General features: G+C 35.3%; 1 protein-coding gene across 3 annotated transcripts in view; it reads right to left on the bottom strand.

The window, feature by feature from the left end:
- Nucleotides 1–263: 263 nt before the first annotated feature.
- The window catches only part of BRMS1L (BRMS1 like transcriptional repressor), a 30,581-nt gene continuing 14,056 nt past the window's right edge, over nt 264–16,788 (bottom strand). For 2 of the 3 annotated variants that reach the window (XM_038544513.1, XM_038544515.1), the window contains exons 5-10: nt 7,165–7,261; nt 6,028–6,111; nt 5,078–5,142; nt 4,152–4,191; nt 3,594–3,741; nt 264–1,869 (exon numbers count right to left, since the gene is read on the bottom strand). In XM_038544513.1, coding sequence (XP_038400441.1) covers nt 1,752–1,869; nt 3,594–3,741; nt 4,152–4,191; nt 5,078–5,142; nt 6,028–6,111; nt 7,165–7,261 — 552 coding nt within the window. In that variant the 3' untranslated portion in view covers nt 264–1,751. The remainder of the gene's footprint in view (nt 1,870–3,593; nt 3,742–4,151; nt 4,192–5,077; nt 5,143–6,027; nt 6,112–7,164; nt 7,262–16,788) is intronic. The other variant, XM_038544514.1, reaches the window with a different exon arrangement.

The following is a 16,788-nucleotide window of genomic DNA, read 5'->3' as shown; positions in this document are numbered from 1 at the left end:
TTTTCTATTTAGAATCTCAGAACATATACAGTGCATTTTTATTAAAGTATAACATATGTGCATATTTTTAAATAAAGCATAACTTGGCCATCTTGAATATCTAAATATACCCCAACAGAGGTTGAATTGTGGCTTAGAGAAGCAGAAACATTTGTTCAATACTTACAACTCTCTGTACCTATTAATGTAAATTGGCTCAAATCATTCGTAGAAGTGAACAAGTTATTGAGAATTTACACAGGAGTAATTCAAGACACTACAAATGACACTCAAACACATCTTTTTATTATATACTAAATTTAAAAATACAAATCTTATTAAAAATGCTTATGAAACATTGTATACATAAGTACTGTCAAATACTATTGGATTATGACATTATGTACATTTGCTAAGGTTAATTAGAAACAGAACAAAGTATATAACTTTGCTGATAACGAGTTTCAGAAGTCAAATATTTCAACATTTGGCAACTGTGAAGTAGTGATCTGCACAGGAAGATGTTTGCAGAGGTAAAAGAGTAAGAAAACAAACGGAATAATGCAGATATTCCTGCCCTAAGTGTTAATAAGTAGCTCTCTTTCTCATCCTCTTCAGTCTCATTATAACAGAAATTAAAGTGCACAAGACCACCAGGAAAACTTGATTTGGTTGTACCCTAATATATACTACAGCCAATTGTGCTGCCATATTGAGGGTTTCAATTCTTTGTACTGTTCCTGAGGTTTTAGAAATTAATTTTGCATGTGGCTAAAGGAAGAGAGGTCAATACTTTCTAAATTGCACCAAGTGGCCTTATTAAAGTGTAGAAACACCAAAGATAAAAATATTAATTTGGGAATAGATTCAAGAAAATTATCCCTGTCTAGTTTGCCCTAGGAATAAAATTAAGATAAGAACCTAGTTTTACCTCTGGAAAATGCTTACTAAAAATCTGTTTCAAAAGATCAGACATGTACAGCAAGCACCACAATACTGTCAGTTACTATTCACCACTTATATACTGCATCATAAATACCAGGCATAAATACCTGCCCTCTAAAGTTCACAAGAAATACAGGTAGAAGCTTGTTATTACTTGATGCTAATTTTACTAATTAACATTAAGTATAATTTGTAAAAATAGGTCACCACCATACAATCAAGGAAGAGGAGAAAGAAAGCTGCTAGTCTACAAAAGTGCTCCCTTTAAGCTTTCAAACCCAATAGCTTAATTTTGGGTAAAACAAGATTGTAAAGAAAGGCCATCAGTTCTAAATTAGCTGATGATGCCATATATACATACTCACGTATATATGTTTAAATCTCAATTCTGATTTAACACTAATGTACTAGTACAAACCATTTATAAGAAACATTTTATCAGGCTTATTTACAAACACAGTAAATGACAAAGATGTGAAAAATCAAAGAAACTGCAGACAAATATAGCCATTTAGCAACAGAGTTCACTAAAGATAAGACAGATTTGCATAATGTTTTTAAAAAACAAAAAATTTAGTAAGAAACCTCTACCGTATATACCTATTGGTCATTGGACCTAAAAGGCAAATAAATGTAATGATCATGATTAAGTTTTTATTACTGTCTCATTGACATATCAATATGAAGTCTACTTAGAGTACTACCTACAAATACAGTCTCTCATGATTTGATGAGAATATTAAGTTATTGAATACATTTTTAACTCCCATGGCACATCACACTTGATAACACTAATAAGGTAGCTTTAGATAACACTTAAATCATGATTATGAATGTTTAATTGAATATTTTCCTTTCTGTAGCTGTGAAATGTAAAGCTTAGATTTGCTTCCATCAGGCCTCTTAAACCAAACTTCATCATGGTTAATTGTTGTAATTACAGCACTAAAAAGGGGGGGAAAAAAGGAATGAATGAATGAATTGCAGTACACCTCCACCACTCATTTTAGAGTATAAGCCATAAAATCAGAATAGCTGGACTGCAAGAGTGGATTCAGGTACATAATTGTCATTTACCACAATGCTGCACTACCAGCAGGGCACGCGGTCAAAAACACCAGAGTCGGCAACACTTAAGAGACAGTCTCCTTTCTTTCCTTAATAGAATTGGTCTTATTTACTCTTAGAACTATTAAATGCACACTGTTTCTACTACATTCCCACACCAACCCATCCCCCAAAACACACATTGGAGCCAAAAACACTAATTATATACTTTTACACCTCCAATTTATATCACCCCCAGCTGTAGGAAATATTCCAGTTTTTTAAATTATTTTTTTAAATGCTTTAGTTTTCCAGAGTATCCACTTATTTTAAGTTCTTATTTAAATTTCAGTTAGCTAACACATAGTGTAATATTGGTTTCAGGAATTGAATTTAGTGACTCATCATTTACGTATAACACCCAGTGTAGGAAATCTTAAAAATACCAATTCCTAATTGGTATTCGTAATTCCCGGTGTCAAACCATTTTTTGGTACTTACATGGATTCTTTTTGACACTACTTTATCTTTATGTAGAGATATTTTTAAAAATAGATTTGTGTTTAATCCTCTTGTACTATTTCATCTCTTTTTAAATCACATGCTAAGTAATCAGTAAAATGTCTTAAAAGCAATAAGATAAAGCAAAAGATCTAGGGGTATCACATAGAACCTAGGAATTAGCTCAGTGGGCTTCTATGAGGAAAATTACTATACACAATACTTCTAGTATCCTAAAACTTTACAGATGAAATTACAGTCCAAGTAAAACTACTGTATTTGGAAAATGAGTATTCTTCTTTAAATAGAAAACACTGCATTAACCATTCATACCTAGAAAAAGATACTTTCTTACTGAAGAAGGCTATCACTCAGAATTAAATCCTAAACTACTGAAGGAACAAAAGCAGTAATTAGCATTAATATTTTCCAAAGGCTACAACCAGTTAAAACTTAGAAGGCTATAGCGGCACTTGGTTGGTTCAGTCAGTGGAATATGGGACTCTTGATCTCAGGGCTGTGGATCTGAGCCCCATAATGGGTGTAGAGATTACTTAAAAAAATAAAATCTCTAAAAAAACACAAAAACTTAGAAGGCTATATAATTATGTAAACCTTATTTAAGCTTAGACAGATTGAGCCTTTTAAAAAGGCAGCTTTCAGTTTTCAAATTATACTGTAATTCCTGGGACTCTTAGGGTATTTTCGTTAATTTACATTCCTTTCCTACTCTAATTGATACATACTGTAACACATGCAAAAAAAGTTAACGATTAATATGTCCACCCAAAATGCCTAACAGGCTGGTTTAAAGATCATAATATTAAAATCCTAACAATTCATCATCTACTTTAAGAACAAATAGCACTACTTACCTGGCTAAATAATTCCAACATTTCTTCTTGTGTTAATGCTTGTGCTCAAGAACTTAATACGTGACATTAGTCTACAAATATTAACACTGGTATACACACATGCTAACCAAATCATATGCCAAGAGAAAAGGATCTTTAAGCAACTAATGAATGGTGTATTATGAATGCACTACAGAGGGGGCAAATATTTATTGACAACAGTGTTATAAACTATAATACTGAGCAAAACTGAATGATAATTTTTACCTTGTAGGACATTCATCTTTTTTATCAATACATATTGTTTGTCCACGTATATACCATTCACCATCATAATATAATCTTCCTTCTTCAGATCTAGCACTATGTAAATGTTTTTCCAGTTTCACAGGTGCTAAAGGGATCAGTTCAAAAACTGTTATATTAATAAGATATTGTCAGAACAAAAGTGCAGAACATTAACACCAGTCCATGCATATATGTGAAAAAAAACCACTAAAAATATTTTAGATAACAAAGGTAAATGACAGAAACAAGAGAATTTCTTCATTTCCTATATAATTCACAAAGTTTTTAATATAACTACAAAATGAAGCTATACAATGTACAATAAACCATTAATTAACTAGGCAAGTGCCAGAAGGGGAAGCAGGTACATTATCAGTTACTAGTGCCAATTTTAAATAGGATTTAAAATATCATAATTCCAGGAGTAGTGTTCACTGATGAAATGAAATGGAGGCACTGTTTAGTATGTGGATGACTTAGCCCTGATTCAACAAGTCTTCACAGACAAGATTCCTAAACGTAGATCAAATGACTTACGTTCTGTTTTCACTCTGTGTGGACCCAGTGTAGCCATTGCCTTAATTAAAAAAGAAGAAAGAGTTAATAGACTGATAAAGTAAATTTGGGATCTATTTAATGTCTACAACACTACTGATGACCTCAGTAGCTAAAAGTGAAATACAATCTTCAGCTCCTCTAATAAATTTTAATGTCTAAGACCATAAGGAATATAAAGAATAACCATTTCACCTAGAGGTGTTATCAATATCTGAATTCTCTCTCTCAACTGAGAAGTTTCTGAAAACGGAAAAATTTATTTTTTTTAAGATTTTATTTATTCATGATAGACAGAGAGAGAGAGAGAGAGAGAGAGAGGCAGAGAGAGAAGCAGGCTCCATGCTGGGAGCCCGACACGGGACTTGATCCTGGGACTACAGGATCACGCCCTGGGCCAAAGGCAGGCACTGCACTGCTGAGCCACCCAGGGATCCCCAAACGGAAAAATTTAATACAAAAAATAAGTCTCTACTTTTAAACAAGCACAGAAAATCCCATAATTCTTGAATATTTAATGACAGAATAAAAAGGACATACAATAAGGGTTCAAACACTCACTTTCATTCATTCAAGAAATATTTATTGAGTGCCCTATAAAGCCAGGAATGGGCTAAGGACAAGGCACAGAAAGGTTATTGTTATTTTGGGGCAACCTAAAATAAATGCTTTTCTGTACTTTTGCACAAATTATTAGATTATTACAGGAAAAAATACAATCAAGTTGCTGATATGTCTCTCCTAAAATATTCTTAGAATCCATTGTTATCTGTATTAGCATTAATTGCTATAGAATGTTGCAAAGCATATTAACAGTAATCATATTTTGATGTGTTAGTAAAAAACAAGAGAAATCTTTAAAAATTCACTATAAAAGGTACTTGTATTCCATTACTCTTTAATCATACCTTCCTAATTGTTGTCCAGTCTTCAAGAATATCAAGATCTTGTAGCATATAAACTATATATGGACGTAGAAAAGTCAAGGTTAACTTAGCTGTAAGAATTTCACACTTTGAATTCCCAAACTTCTGTTTTTCAGAGAATTGGAACAATGATTTCTGGATATAATCCTTTGGCATGCTGAATTCTGACTTCAAATTATTCTCCAAAAAACTTAGTACCATGATAAATATATTCCAGTACTTCAGATGCTATAACCATATTCTGTTAATTCTCTGTTATCACTGATTGTAAGATATACCACCAACCTAATCACTGTTTTGAGGTGGAGATGGGCAAAGGCAGAGTGGTAAGGGGAGGGTACCACAGGGAATACCTTGATTGAAAACACATATTACTTTAAACAACACTCCAATTTCTGGGGCACATGGGTGCCTCAGTTGGTTAGGTGTCCAACTTGATTTCGGTTCAGGTCATGATGACAGGGTTATGAGATCGATCTCCACATCAGATTCCATGCTGGGTGTGGAGCCTGTTTAAGATCCTCTTTCCCTCTCCTTCTACTGCTCCCCTCTCTCTCTTTCTCTCTCTCTCAAAAACAAAAAACAAAAAAGCCTTAAAATAAATACATTCCAACTTCAGAAATATTGAAAGTGTTAAAAAATATACGTGTGAATTAAACAATCATGCTATATGCTAAACAGCTGATTCACAACAAAGCTTTTGTGAACTACAAAGCCATATTAATTTTCTTTCAAAGCTGAGATCATGACTAAATTTCTACTTCTTCCCTACCCCTCTTAATCTAAATTATATTTTCTGCCTTTAACCAGTTTTATAAGTCATCTTTTACCTACTACAGGATCATATAAAGTCAATGTATACTAATAAAAATACAAAGCTATGCACAATGCAGAAATGTATAGTGAGGCAAAAAGAATTCAGAAAAGGATATCTGAAACAACAACTGGCTTCTTTTTGTCAGGACTGAAAGGATCCTTTCTCTTTTTTCTTGACTGAAGCTCATCATTCCATAGCTCTGGCAAATAAAAATTAAGTATTAGCTGCTGGAGATCAAAGCAGGGGAAAAAGCTATGTAATTTCATGGTAGCAGTATTTCATATGTAGCTATGTGTGTGTGTGTGTGTATATATATATATATATATATATATATATATATATATAATAAACTTAAGTATATACACATATGACTATAAAATTTCATTAAAGTAAAAGTCACCTGGGCACTTTAATGACCAATAAGTGATGAACATAGGTACTTTATTAAATATACATTACATGCATTGTGTCATCTAATCCTCAAAGCTATCTCTGAGTTAGGCATTCATTCCTATTGTTTCAATTTTACAGACAAGGAGACTGATTTAGAAAAACTAGAGTAACTGTTGCTCATAGTCACCCAAGTAGTGGGGACTGGGGCCATGGCAGTAGAGTTCAGCTTATCTGATTCCTTTGCCTACTCTATGCCAAAGAAATAAAATTTTTTAAGAGGTAAAATAATATACATACAAGATCTGTAGGATAACCCTGTACATCGTCAACCCAATGTAGAAAGGGTTTCCATAATACCCCTGAAAAAGCCAACTTCAATGTTGGACTATTCTAATTATTAATAAGTTATCCTTTTTCTAAGACAGAAATCTACCTTAATTTCCAGTTTGTATGATACAAAAAAGAAAAGGTTTTTATTCCTTCTTCCACCTGATCTTTCAACACTTGGAAGAATATATATTGTAGCTGTCTTCCAATACCATTCTTATATTATAAAAATATTCTCATTATTCTTAAAGTGAACTATTCTTACTCCTATAGTGTCTCTCACATTTCTCTTCTGTCCCTTTTCATGTGCCCCATTTTCTGTCTTTCTGAAATGTGAATTCAAATAAAATCAACACAACACAATCAATCACAAGCTTATCAAATTCTTTACAAGTCTCCTCTTTCTCCTCTCATTAGGATCCTTCATTTACATACTGTTTATATTAGAAGACTAGGATATTATAAGAAACTACAGTAAATCACAGGTTCAGTGTCACTTAAGGAAATATCATAATCATGTCATTCCTGTTACCTGAGGTGATATCAATGCTGTGTCTATCCTCTTCAAGCCTTCTTATCTTCTCCTCCAGTTCACTCTGGACTGTATCGTATAACAAAAGCTTTTCACTCTGGAAAAAAAAAATTATGCATAAGTAGAAGTAAAAAACCAGTCTTAACTATGAGTATTAAATAACTTACTCTTAAAATACTTTTAACACATGACGCTCTTGTTCGTTAACTTAAAATTTTTAAAGCTAAAATGCCAAAACCATGAAAGAAATAAAACCAGAAAGCACAGAATCTAAGTATAGATTTAAAGAGATACAATTAAATTGTTTAAGAATATCTAAATTTATATGTGAGATGAGGTAAATGTTTACTTTACAAACAACTCATAGTAAGCACCAATGGCCCTTTCTAAATATATGCAGGTCCTACCTGTCAGTATAATGGAGAAGCTGTCCTCTAAGGTATATCATAAAATGGATTATGTTTTCTCATTGCAACCTTTGGGCCTTTATTCCTCACTAGTATCTCAACATCATACAAAACAGACTACTGTACCACAAAGAGAAAGACTCGGGTATGAATTCTATAATCATTTGATAGATTATAGAATCTAATGATAGTTGGGGCACCTGGATGGCTTAGTCAGTTAAGTGTCTGCCTTTGGCTCAGGTCATGTTTCTGGGGTCCTGGGATGGAGCCCTGTGTCAGGCTCCCTGCTCAGTGGGGAGCCTGCTTCTCTCCTTCCTGCTCATGCTCTCTCCCGCTCACTCACTCACTCTCTCTCGAATAAATAAATAAAATCTTTTAAAAAATCTATTGATAGTTAATCATAAAACTGTAGACTATATTCAAATCTCTCAACGAAGCTATAGAAAGTTTGAAGGACTTATAAAAGAGACTGTTTACTACTGGCAAATCAGACTAGAACTCAGGTCTACTAGTTCTAGCCCACTGTTCTTTTAATTAGAAAACAATGTATCCCTTATTTTAAAAAGCATAAAATATATATAAGTATAATAAATAGATTCATTCTATAAAAAGCTTATGACAGAGTCCCAACCTATCCACCACACACTTGCTCTAGTAAGGACAGTAAGCTACTGATATACCATTAGATATGATCATCTCCTAGAGACTACTGGAATACAGTTAGGATTTCTTGTGGAAGGCACAGGCCACACCCATTTGACAGCACTCCTAGTGTGAATCATGAAATCCTCTCTTTTGGTTTTGAAATTTAGAGTCTGCACATGCTTGAAGGTTCTCCTGAGTGGTAGAGAAGATGGCTTTCATCATCTTGAGGCAAGCCAGGAGTGAGAGAAAGCAAAGCTGAAGACTAAAACTAGATCTCCTATGAAAAATCATCTCCTTGCATGCTACCCTCTATGCTTATTTCCTTTTACTTCTTCCCCTGCCTTTGGTAAAGCCTTATGAAATACTCCAGCCTTATCTACATTTTGCTACAAGCACTGGGAAACATTGTATATCAGAGAAAAAGGGAGAGCAAGCCCCAGCTATGGTCAAGATAAGTGTGACAGCTATAAATAGATGTTCCAACCAAAGATGACTCCTAATGCAGAGTTGGAAGTGATAAAGATTTTGTTTTTAAGAATATAAAAATTTAACTGGTACGGTCTCTTTCCTTTCTATTGATAAAATTGCCCTGGGTCAAGCAAAAATTCTAAAATAAGTCCACTAATCATTCCTTATAATTAAAAAAAAAATAAACAAACACAGTAAGTCTGAAATATTTGAAGCTTTGAAGACATCTCTAAAGATACTGTAAGTATGAAGTGTGTAGATAGAAGTGCCTTGAATCTATTCTTATTTCTTCGTCCTTCTCTCTTATCCTCAACCCTATAAAACTCTCAAAAACTTTTCCTGAGCAAGAAAGAAAGTCATTAATGCAGCAGCTAGAGGACATCCAAACTCCCTTGCTTTGGTGCCTTGTAGAGGCTTCTGGAAAAGAGAGGGCATCCAAACTCCCTTGCTTTGGTGCCTTGTAGAGGCTTCTCTGTTCAATAGGAAATTTAGCTTTCTTAAAATACTTATTATAATTATATATTTCGCTTCAATATTCCATACCCCTCCAATCTCCACACCTATACTTACTCCTTTGAATGTGGATAGGAGTTAGTGACTCACTTCTAATGGATAGAATGTGGAAGAAAAAAGTCATAAAAAACATCATCATTTCCATCTTGCTCTCTGGGATCAGTCTGAGATGCAGTCACCAGGTCCTGGGAGCCCTCAGGCAGCATTTGGAGAGGCCCATAGAACTATGGCTTCCAACAAACCACCAGCAAAAACTTGCCAGCTTTGTGAGTGAATCATCTTGGAAGCAAATCCTCCAGATCCTAGTCAAGCCTTCAGGTAACTGCTTTGTTGGTTGCCCTCTTTACTGCAATTTTATGCGACTCTCTCAGCCAGAACCAACCAGCCAAATTCCTAGCCACAGAGACTACAAAATAATAAATGTTTATTGTTGTTTTAAGTCACTAAGTGTTGGAGTAATTTGTTACAAAGCAATGGATAACCAATACAAGAGGTCTCAAAAACCTTATTTCTGTACACTTTTTCCCAAGGAGCTACTCTACCCAACTGAAGACAAAAACAAGATCCAGTGGGGAAGATGTAAAGGGAACTTCTAGGGTGATGGTTAAAAAGATATCCCATGAAGACAGAGATGCAGCTGGCCTAGAAAGCATCTGAAGGAGGGCACAGGATGGAGCAGGACAGGAGATCCTAGAGGTATAGGGGATGCTCCTCAGTATTATCTGATGCCTTTGATCATGTGGAAAACAGCATTAGGGGGCTTTCATAGATCTGCTGGAGACTCAAAACAAATGACAAAACTGAAAATAAATGAAGCAATTATTAATTCTGAGGCTACAAACAGAGTTGGAAGTTTGAGCATAGAGTTATAACTCTTGGCTCAGTAAACATTATTTATAGTTACAACAAAACAAAAATTGAGACCTAACAGTATTAGAAGAATGAGATGAGGCAAACTATTATGGAATCTTCTGCTTTCATACCAGGAAACCAACAGATACCATCTAAAACTGGTATTTAGAAATGAGGGCAAATTCCAGAAGCAGTAACTCAAAGAGTTAGAGATCACTGCTGCTGGAATGTAGAATTTAGAGATGGGAGAAGGGATTGCTGTGTTTCATTATAAGCTTCATAAATATGTTCATATATTATCTGCTAAAAGCAAATGTTTAAGAATATTTAGAGGCAGGGACGCCTGGATGGCTCACCAGTTAAGCGTCTGCCTTCGGCTCAGGGCGTGATCCTGGTCCAGGGATTGAGTCCTGTGTCGGGCTCCCCTATGAGGAGCCTGCTGCTCTCTCTGCCTATGTCTCTACCTCTCTCTGTGACTCTCATGAATAAATAAATAAAATCTTTAAAATTTAAAAAATTAAAAAAAATATATTTACAGGTATAGGGAAATCCTTATGAAATGCCACTTGTAAAAAAATTCAGAATACAAAATAGTATATATAGTCATACCAGCAGCGTGAAAAACAATTATACAAACATGCACATACTTATTAACAAATGTCCTCTGCTTGGTAGATTATGGTTCACTATATTTACTTCTTTAAACTTACTTCTCAAGTTTTCTCAATACTTATTAATATTATCATCAGAAAAAAATAATTAAATGATTAGATAACCAAAATCAGAGCCCTAATGAACCTCAATTTGCTCAAGAACTGGAATCCTAACCCTGAACCATCAAGAACCTGAGACTTTGCTACCACCTGCTGCCAATCTTAACACTCATCCCCAGCTCTGTGGGGAAGCTTAAATGAGAGAACCTAAATAAAGCATCACCACCTGTCCCAGTGTCTGGCACACTGTGTATTCTATAAATGTGATTTCCTTCCTTAATTTGACACAAACCATCTGCTGCCTCGATTGCCTCTGTGGTTTTCTGGCATACTCCCTGTATGCATAGCCATGTGAACATGTCTAGTCTTTACTCCTGGCCCTTCTATCTGCTGCTAATCAAACTTATTTTGACAATTGGCAATGTGTCTCCCTTCTTCCCACTTCCCCTGCCTGCCAGTTACTTCTATATTAGCCAAATGTAGAACTAAGTAATAAGCAGATAAAAAGCCCTGAATAGCAAAGTTCAGATTTAATGGTAAACTGTATGAATGACTAGAAAGATCAAAGGATTTCAACCTGGTTCTGCTGCTCCTTATACATGTAACCCCAAGCAAATTACTTAACCTCTGGAGCCTTAGTTAACCTATTCATAAAAATCAAGATAATTCCTACTTCATAAGGTTGTGATAAGGATTATGAAAGTGAATATAAAATCCATAATACTCTAAATAAATATGAGTTCTCTTCCAGCCTTTATTTCCTCTAAAATTCCCTTGAACTACTGACAAATATTAATTATATAAGCAAAGATCACTTAAAATATTAATTCTATATTAAGCATTAAAAAACCAAGCCATAGGGACACCTGGGTGGTTCAGTGGTTGAGCATCTGCCTTTAGCTCAGGGCATGATCCCGGGGTCCAGGGATCAAGTCCCACATCAGGCTCCCCACGGGAAGCATGCTTCTCCATCTGCCTACATCTGACTCTTTCTGCGTCTCTCATGAATAAATAAAATCTTAAAAATAAAAAAAAAGCCATAACTAAATTAGAAGAAATTTAGGTAATTATTTAGCATCTCTGTGGAGAAGGGTAGACTTTCAAAGCTGAAAAATGATGGAAGAAGGGTGCCTTGGTAGCACAGTTGGTTAAGTGGCCAACTCTTGATTTCAGCTCAGGTCATGATCTCAGGGTTGTGAGATGAGCCCTGCATTGGATTCCACACTCAGCAGGGAGTCTGCTTGAGATTCTCTCTCTCCTTCTCCCTCTGCACCGCCCCTTCCTCTAAAAGGCACTGCTCTCTCAAATAAACAAATATTTTAAAATTACGTAAGAGAAAGAATATCAATATATTTGTCTAAGTAAAAAATATTACTTGAAGATACATTACTTTTATTTCTGACAATATAGACTACATATCCTCAAAACAAAAACAAAACCTCCCAACACACCTACACAGATATCCTAAATAAAATACCACAAACCTCTTTTTAAAGGTATAGTTAAGGGCAGCCCCGGTGGCACATAGCGGTTTAACGCCGCCTGCAGCCCAGGGCGTGATCCTGGAGACCCGGGATCGAGTCCCACATCGGGCTCCCTGCGTGGTGCCTGCTTCTCCCTCTGCCTGTGTCTCTGCCTCTCTCTCTCTAGTTGTGTTTCTATGAATAAATAAAATCTTAAAAAAAATAAATAAATAAAGGTATAGTTAAGCTCTTAAAAAAATTAAGAAATATCCTTACAGACCAAAAATAAACAAGGAGCAGGAAACCAGCTTGTTAAAAACATGGTGCTGAAGCTCTGGTTTCCTTGAGGGTATTTGCTGGTGTTCGTAGAGGAATGGTTTTTAGTGGCTGTTTGGGAAAAAGAGAAAGATCTGGGGCCTAAGCAAAGTGAGGAACAAGAACTGGGATTCCTGCATAGCCCTGCAGGGTTATACCTTCAAAGAAAAGGCAGCCTAGAAAAGATTCACCTAAGGGAAATTGATCTGTGTTGGTTAGATAATCAATGGAAAAAAGGTTTTTTCTGATAATATGTCATCTTAGGCCTGACCTCTACATACTGTAGATTCAAATGTAGATAACTTGCATCTTCTAGGAAATTCCAAGCTAAAAAATTAAAATAGTCATGTGTTGTTGGCACACCAAAATGCCTATTTGAACAAACCAAGCAGAAATAAAACCAGATACTACCTGTAGAACTACATCCTCTGTCCAAGGCTCACAGAATTCCTACCAATAAAGCCTGCTATAGTCCAGAATTATGAAATAGGAGATAAGCTATGAGGTTTGGCAGAAATTTGGAGAAAAAAACCCCAGCAGAATTAGACTCTGAAGAACTTCAGATAATGATAGAGTAAAAAATATGAATTAAGTACTAAGAAATATGGAAGATAAAATGAGGACTAACATATGATTAACTCAAGTTCCAGAAGAAGGAAGCATAGAAAATGAAAGAAAGGCGATACCAGAAAAGATAGTATCTGAGAAATTTCCAGAACTAATGGAAAACAAATCCTAAATTCAGAAAGCACAATAAATCTAACTAAGGAGAGAAAAATAATCTCTATGGAGACACATAGTAAAGAAACTGAAGAACAATAAAGAAGAGTATAAAAATAGTAAAAGGAAAGAAGAAAGCTATCTACAAATGATTACAGACTTCTAAAGAGACTGTGAAAAGTAAAATCCTAAAAATGTTAAGAGGAAATAATTATTATCCTACAACATTTTATCCTCCTAAATTGTCCTTCCAGAATTATTACAAAGAAAGTTATTTTGGACAAGTAAAAACTGAGCTTACCACCAAGGGACTCTCAGTGAAGAAATGCTTAGGATGTTCTTCAAGAAGCAAAAAAAGGAACTTGCAAGGCAGGGTTGCAACTCAAAAACAATGAGCAAAAAATTAGTAAAATATGCATAAACCTAAAAAGAACTAAATCTATGAGATCAAAATAATACTTCACTTGAAGGATTAAAAAGCAAAATGGAACTAAAGTACTGAAAACTAACTTTTACTTTTTGGGAGGGAGTAACTAAAGGTAAGAGAGTTCAAGGGTCCTTTATAATTCAGGAGGAGGACAGAGTTATTAATATTTGATTCTAATGTAGATATGCATGCTGGAAATTTAAGCTAATCATAAAATATAGAAATAGTATAAACATATGATGCAATTTTTTAAAGTATTTTTTTGAGAGAGAGACAGATAGTAACAGAGATAGCAATAGAGAGCACATGAGTGGGGGCTAGGGGCAGAGGGAGAGGGAGAAGGTGAAGGAGGCTCCCCACTGAGCAGGGAGCCCAACGTGGGGTGGGATCCCAGGACCCCAAGATCATGACCTGAGCCAAAGTCAGAAGCTTAACCAACTGAGCCACCCAGGTGCTCCGTGATGCAATTTTTAAAACTCAATAAATCACACATACCCAGGAAAGGTCAGGAAAGAATAAAAAAGGATAAAGCAGAAAAAATAGAACACACAAAAGAAGTTGGTATTATATAGCAAAATAATCACTACAAATATAATTGGACTAAATTTACTGATTAAAAGACAGGGATTCTTAAAATACTTTTTTTTTTTTAAGATTTTATTTATTTAGGAGAAACACACACACACACACAGAGGAAGGGGGAGAGACACAGGCAGAGGGAGAAGCAGGCTCCATGCAGGGAGCCCGATGCAGGACTCGATCCCAGGTCTCTAGGATCACGCCCCAGGCTGAAGGCGGCGGGCGCTAAACCGCTGAGCTACCGGGACTGCCCTTAAAATAGTTTTTAAATCAATACATGTTCTATTTATTTATAAATAACACACCTAAAATATAGACCATAAAAACATTGGAGGAGAAAAAGGATAAAAAAACTTCTTATGAGGTAAGGGATGCCTAGGTGGCTCAGTCAGTTGAGCATCCAACTCTTGGTTTCTCCTCAGGTCATGATCTCAGGGTTGTGAGATCAAGCCCCATGTCAGGCTCCACACTCAGAAGGGAGTCTGCTTGAGATTCTCTCTCTCCTTCTCCTGCTGCCCCTCCACCTCCCCACTCTAAAACAAATAAATAAATCTTAAAAAAAAAAAAACTTTTATCAGGCAAATGCCAGGCTAAATAAATCAAGAATAGCTACTTTAATTATCAGACAAAATAGACTTTAAGGCAAAAATCACTGTTACATAGAAAAGTACATTTAAAAAGGATACAATGCTACAATTATTAAGAGATATAAAAATTCTAAAATGAGTTTAATATAGCCTCTATATACTTTATATATATATACATATATAAAGCAAAAACTGATAGAAATATAAAGATATAAGAAATTATATAAAGCAAAAACTGGTAGAAATATAAAAAAATGAAAAATTAATAATTCCATTTACAATAGCATCGAAAAGAACAAAATACTTAGGAATAAACTCAGAAGATGAAAGACTTGCATATTGAAAACTATGAAACATTAATAAAAAAAATTAAACACAAATAAAGGAAGACATGCCATGTTCTTAGATGGAAGACTTAAAATCATTAAAAAGTCCATACTACACAAAGTGATTCACAAATTCAATGCAATCTCTTATCAAAATCCCAATGGATCTTTTTTTACAGAAATATAAAAAAGGGGATCCCTGGGTGGCGCAGCGGTTTGGTGCCTGCCTTTGGCCCAGGGCACGATCCTGGAGATCCGGGATCGAATCCCACATTGGGCTCCCGGTGCATGGAGCCTGCTTCTCCCTCTGCCTGTGTCTCTGTGCCTCTCTCTCTCTGTGACTATCATAAATAAATAAAAATAAAATAAAGATTTAAAAAAAATATATATAAAAAAGCCTGAAATTAATATAGAACCACAACAAAAATACAAATAGCCAAAAATTTTTTGAGAAGGAAGAACAAAATGAGGTTTCACATTTCCTAATTTCAAAGTTTATTAAAAACCTATAGTATGTACTGGCATAAAGACAGGCATATAGACCAATGAAAACAGAGCCCAGAAATAAACCCATGTACACAGGGTCACCTAACCTTCAACAAGGGTGCAAAGAATAAATGGGGAAAGGCTAGTCCCTTCAGCAAATGGTACTGGGAAAACTGGACAGCCACAAGCAAAAGAATGAAATTTGAACCTTACTTTTTACCATACACAAAAATAAATTCAAAATGGAGTAAAGATTTTTTTTTTTTCAAAGATTTAATTTTGAGAGTGAGCAAGCATGCATGATTGGGGGTAGGGACAACAAAAGGAGAGGAAGAGAGAATGTCAAGCAGACTCCCTACTGAGTGTGGAGCTGATGTGAGGCTTGATCTCAGAACGGTGAGATCATGACCTGAGCTAATATCAGGAGTTGGACACTTAACCGACTGAGCCACCAGGTGCTCCAAAACAGATTAAAGATTTAAATGTAAAATCTGAAACTATAAAACTCCTAGGAGAAAACTTAAAAAATAAGCTTCATGACATTGTTCTTGGAAGTGATTTCTTTAATATGACACCAAAAGCACAGGCAACAAAAGCAGAAAGAGATAAGTGGGACTATATCAAACTAAAAAGCTTCTGCATAGCAAAGGAACAATAAGCGTGGAAAGGCAACCTACAGAATGGGAAAAAAACATTTAAAAATCATTTATCTGATAAAGGGCTAATATCAAAAATATATAAGGAACTCAATTTAAAAATCGGCAAAGAACTTGAATAGACCTTCCTCCAAAGAAGACAAATGGCCAAGATGTACCTGAGAAGATGCTCAACATCACTATTCAACAGAAAAATCCAAATTAAAATCACAGCATGTGGGGCACCTGGGTGCCTCCACTGGTTGAGTCTGACTCTTGGTTTCCACTCCGGTTATGAACTCAGGGTCATGAAATTAAGTCCCTCACTGGACTCTGCACTCAACATGGAGTCCACTTGAGATTCTCTCTCTCTCACTGCCCCTTCCCACACTCGAGCATACAAGTGCTGGTGAGGATATGGAGAAACTGAAACCCTTGTGCACAGGTGGTAGGAATGTAAAATGATGTGGTTTTACTATGAAAAACAG

The sequence above is a fragment of the Canis lupus genome, chromosome 8 (genome assembly GCF_011100685.1).
Source record: "Canis lupus familiaris isolate Mischka breed German Shepherd chromosome 8, alternate assembly UU_Cfam_GSD_1.0, whole genome shotgun sequence".
In the NCBI taxonomy this organism is placed as follows: domain Eukaryota; kingdom Metazoa; phylum Chordata; class Mammalia; order Carnivora; family Canidae; genus Canis; species Canis lupus.
The sequence above is the reverse complement of the archived record's forward strand: the minus strand, read 5'-3'. Positions and strand labels throughout refer to the sequence as shown.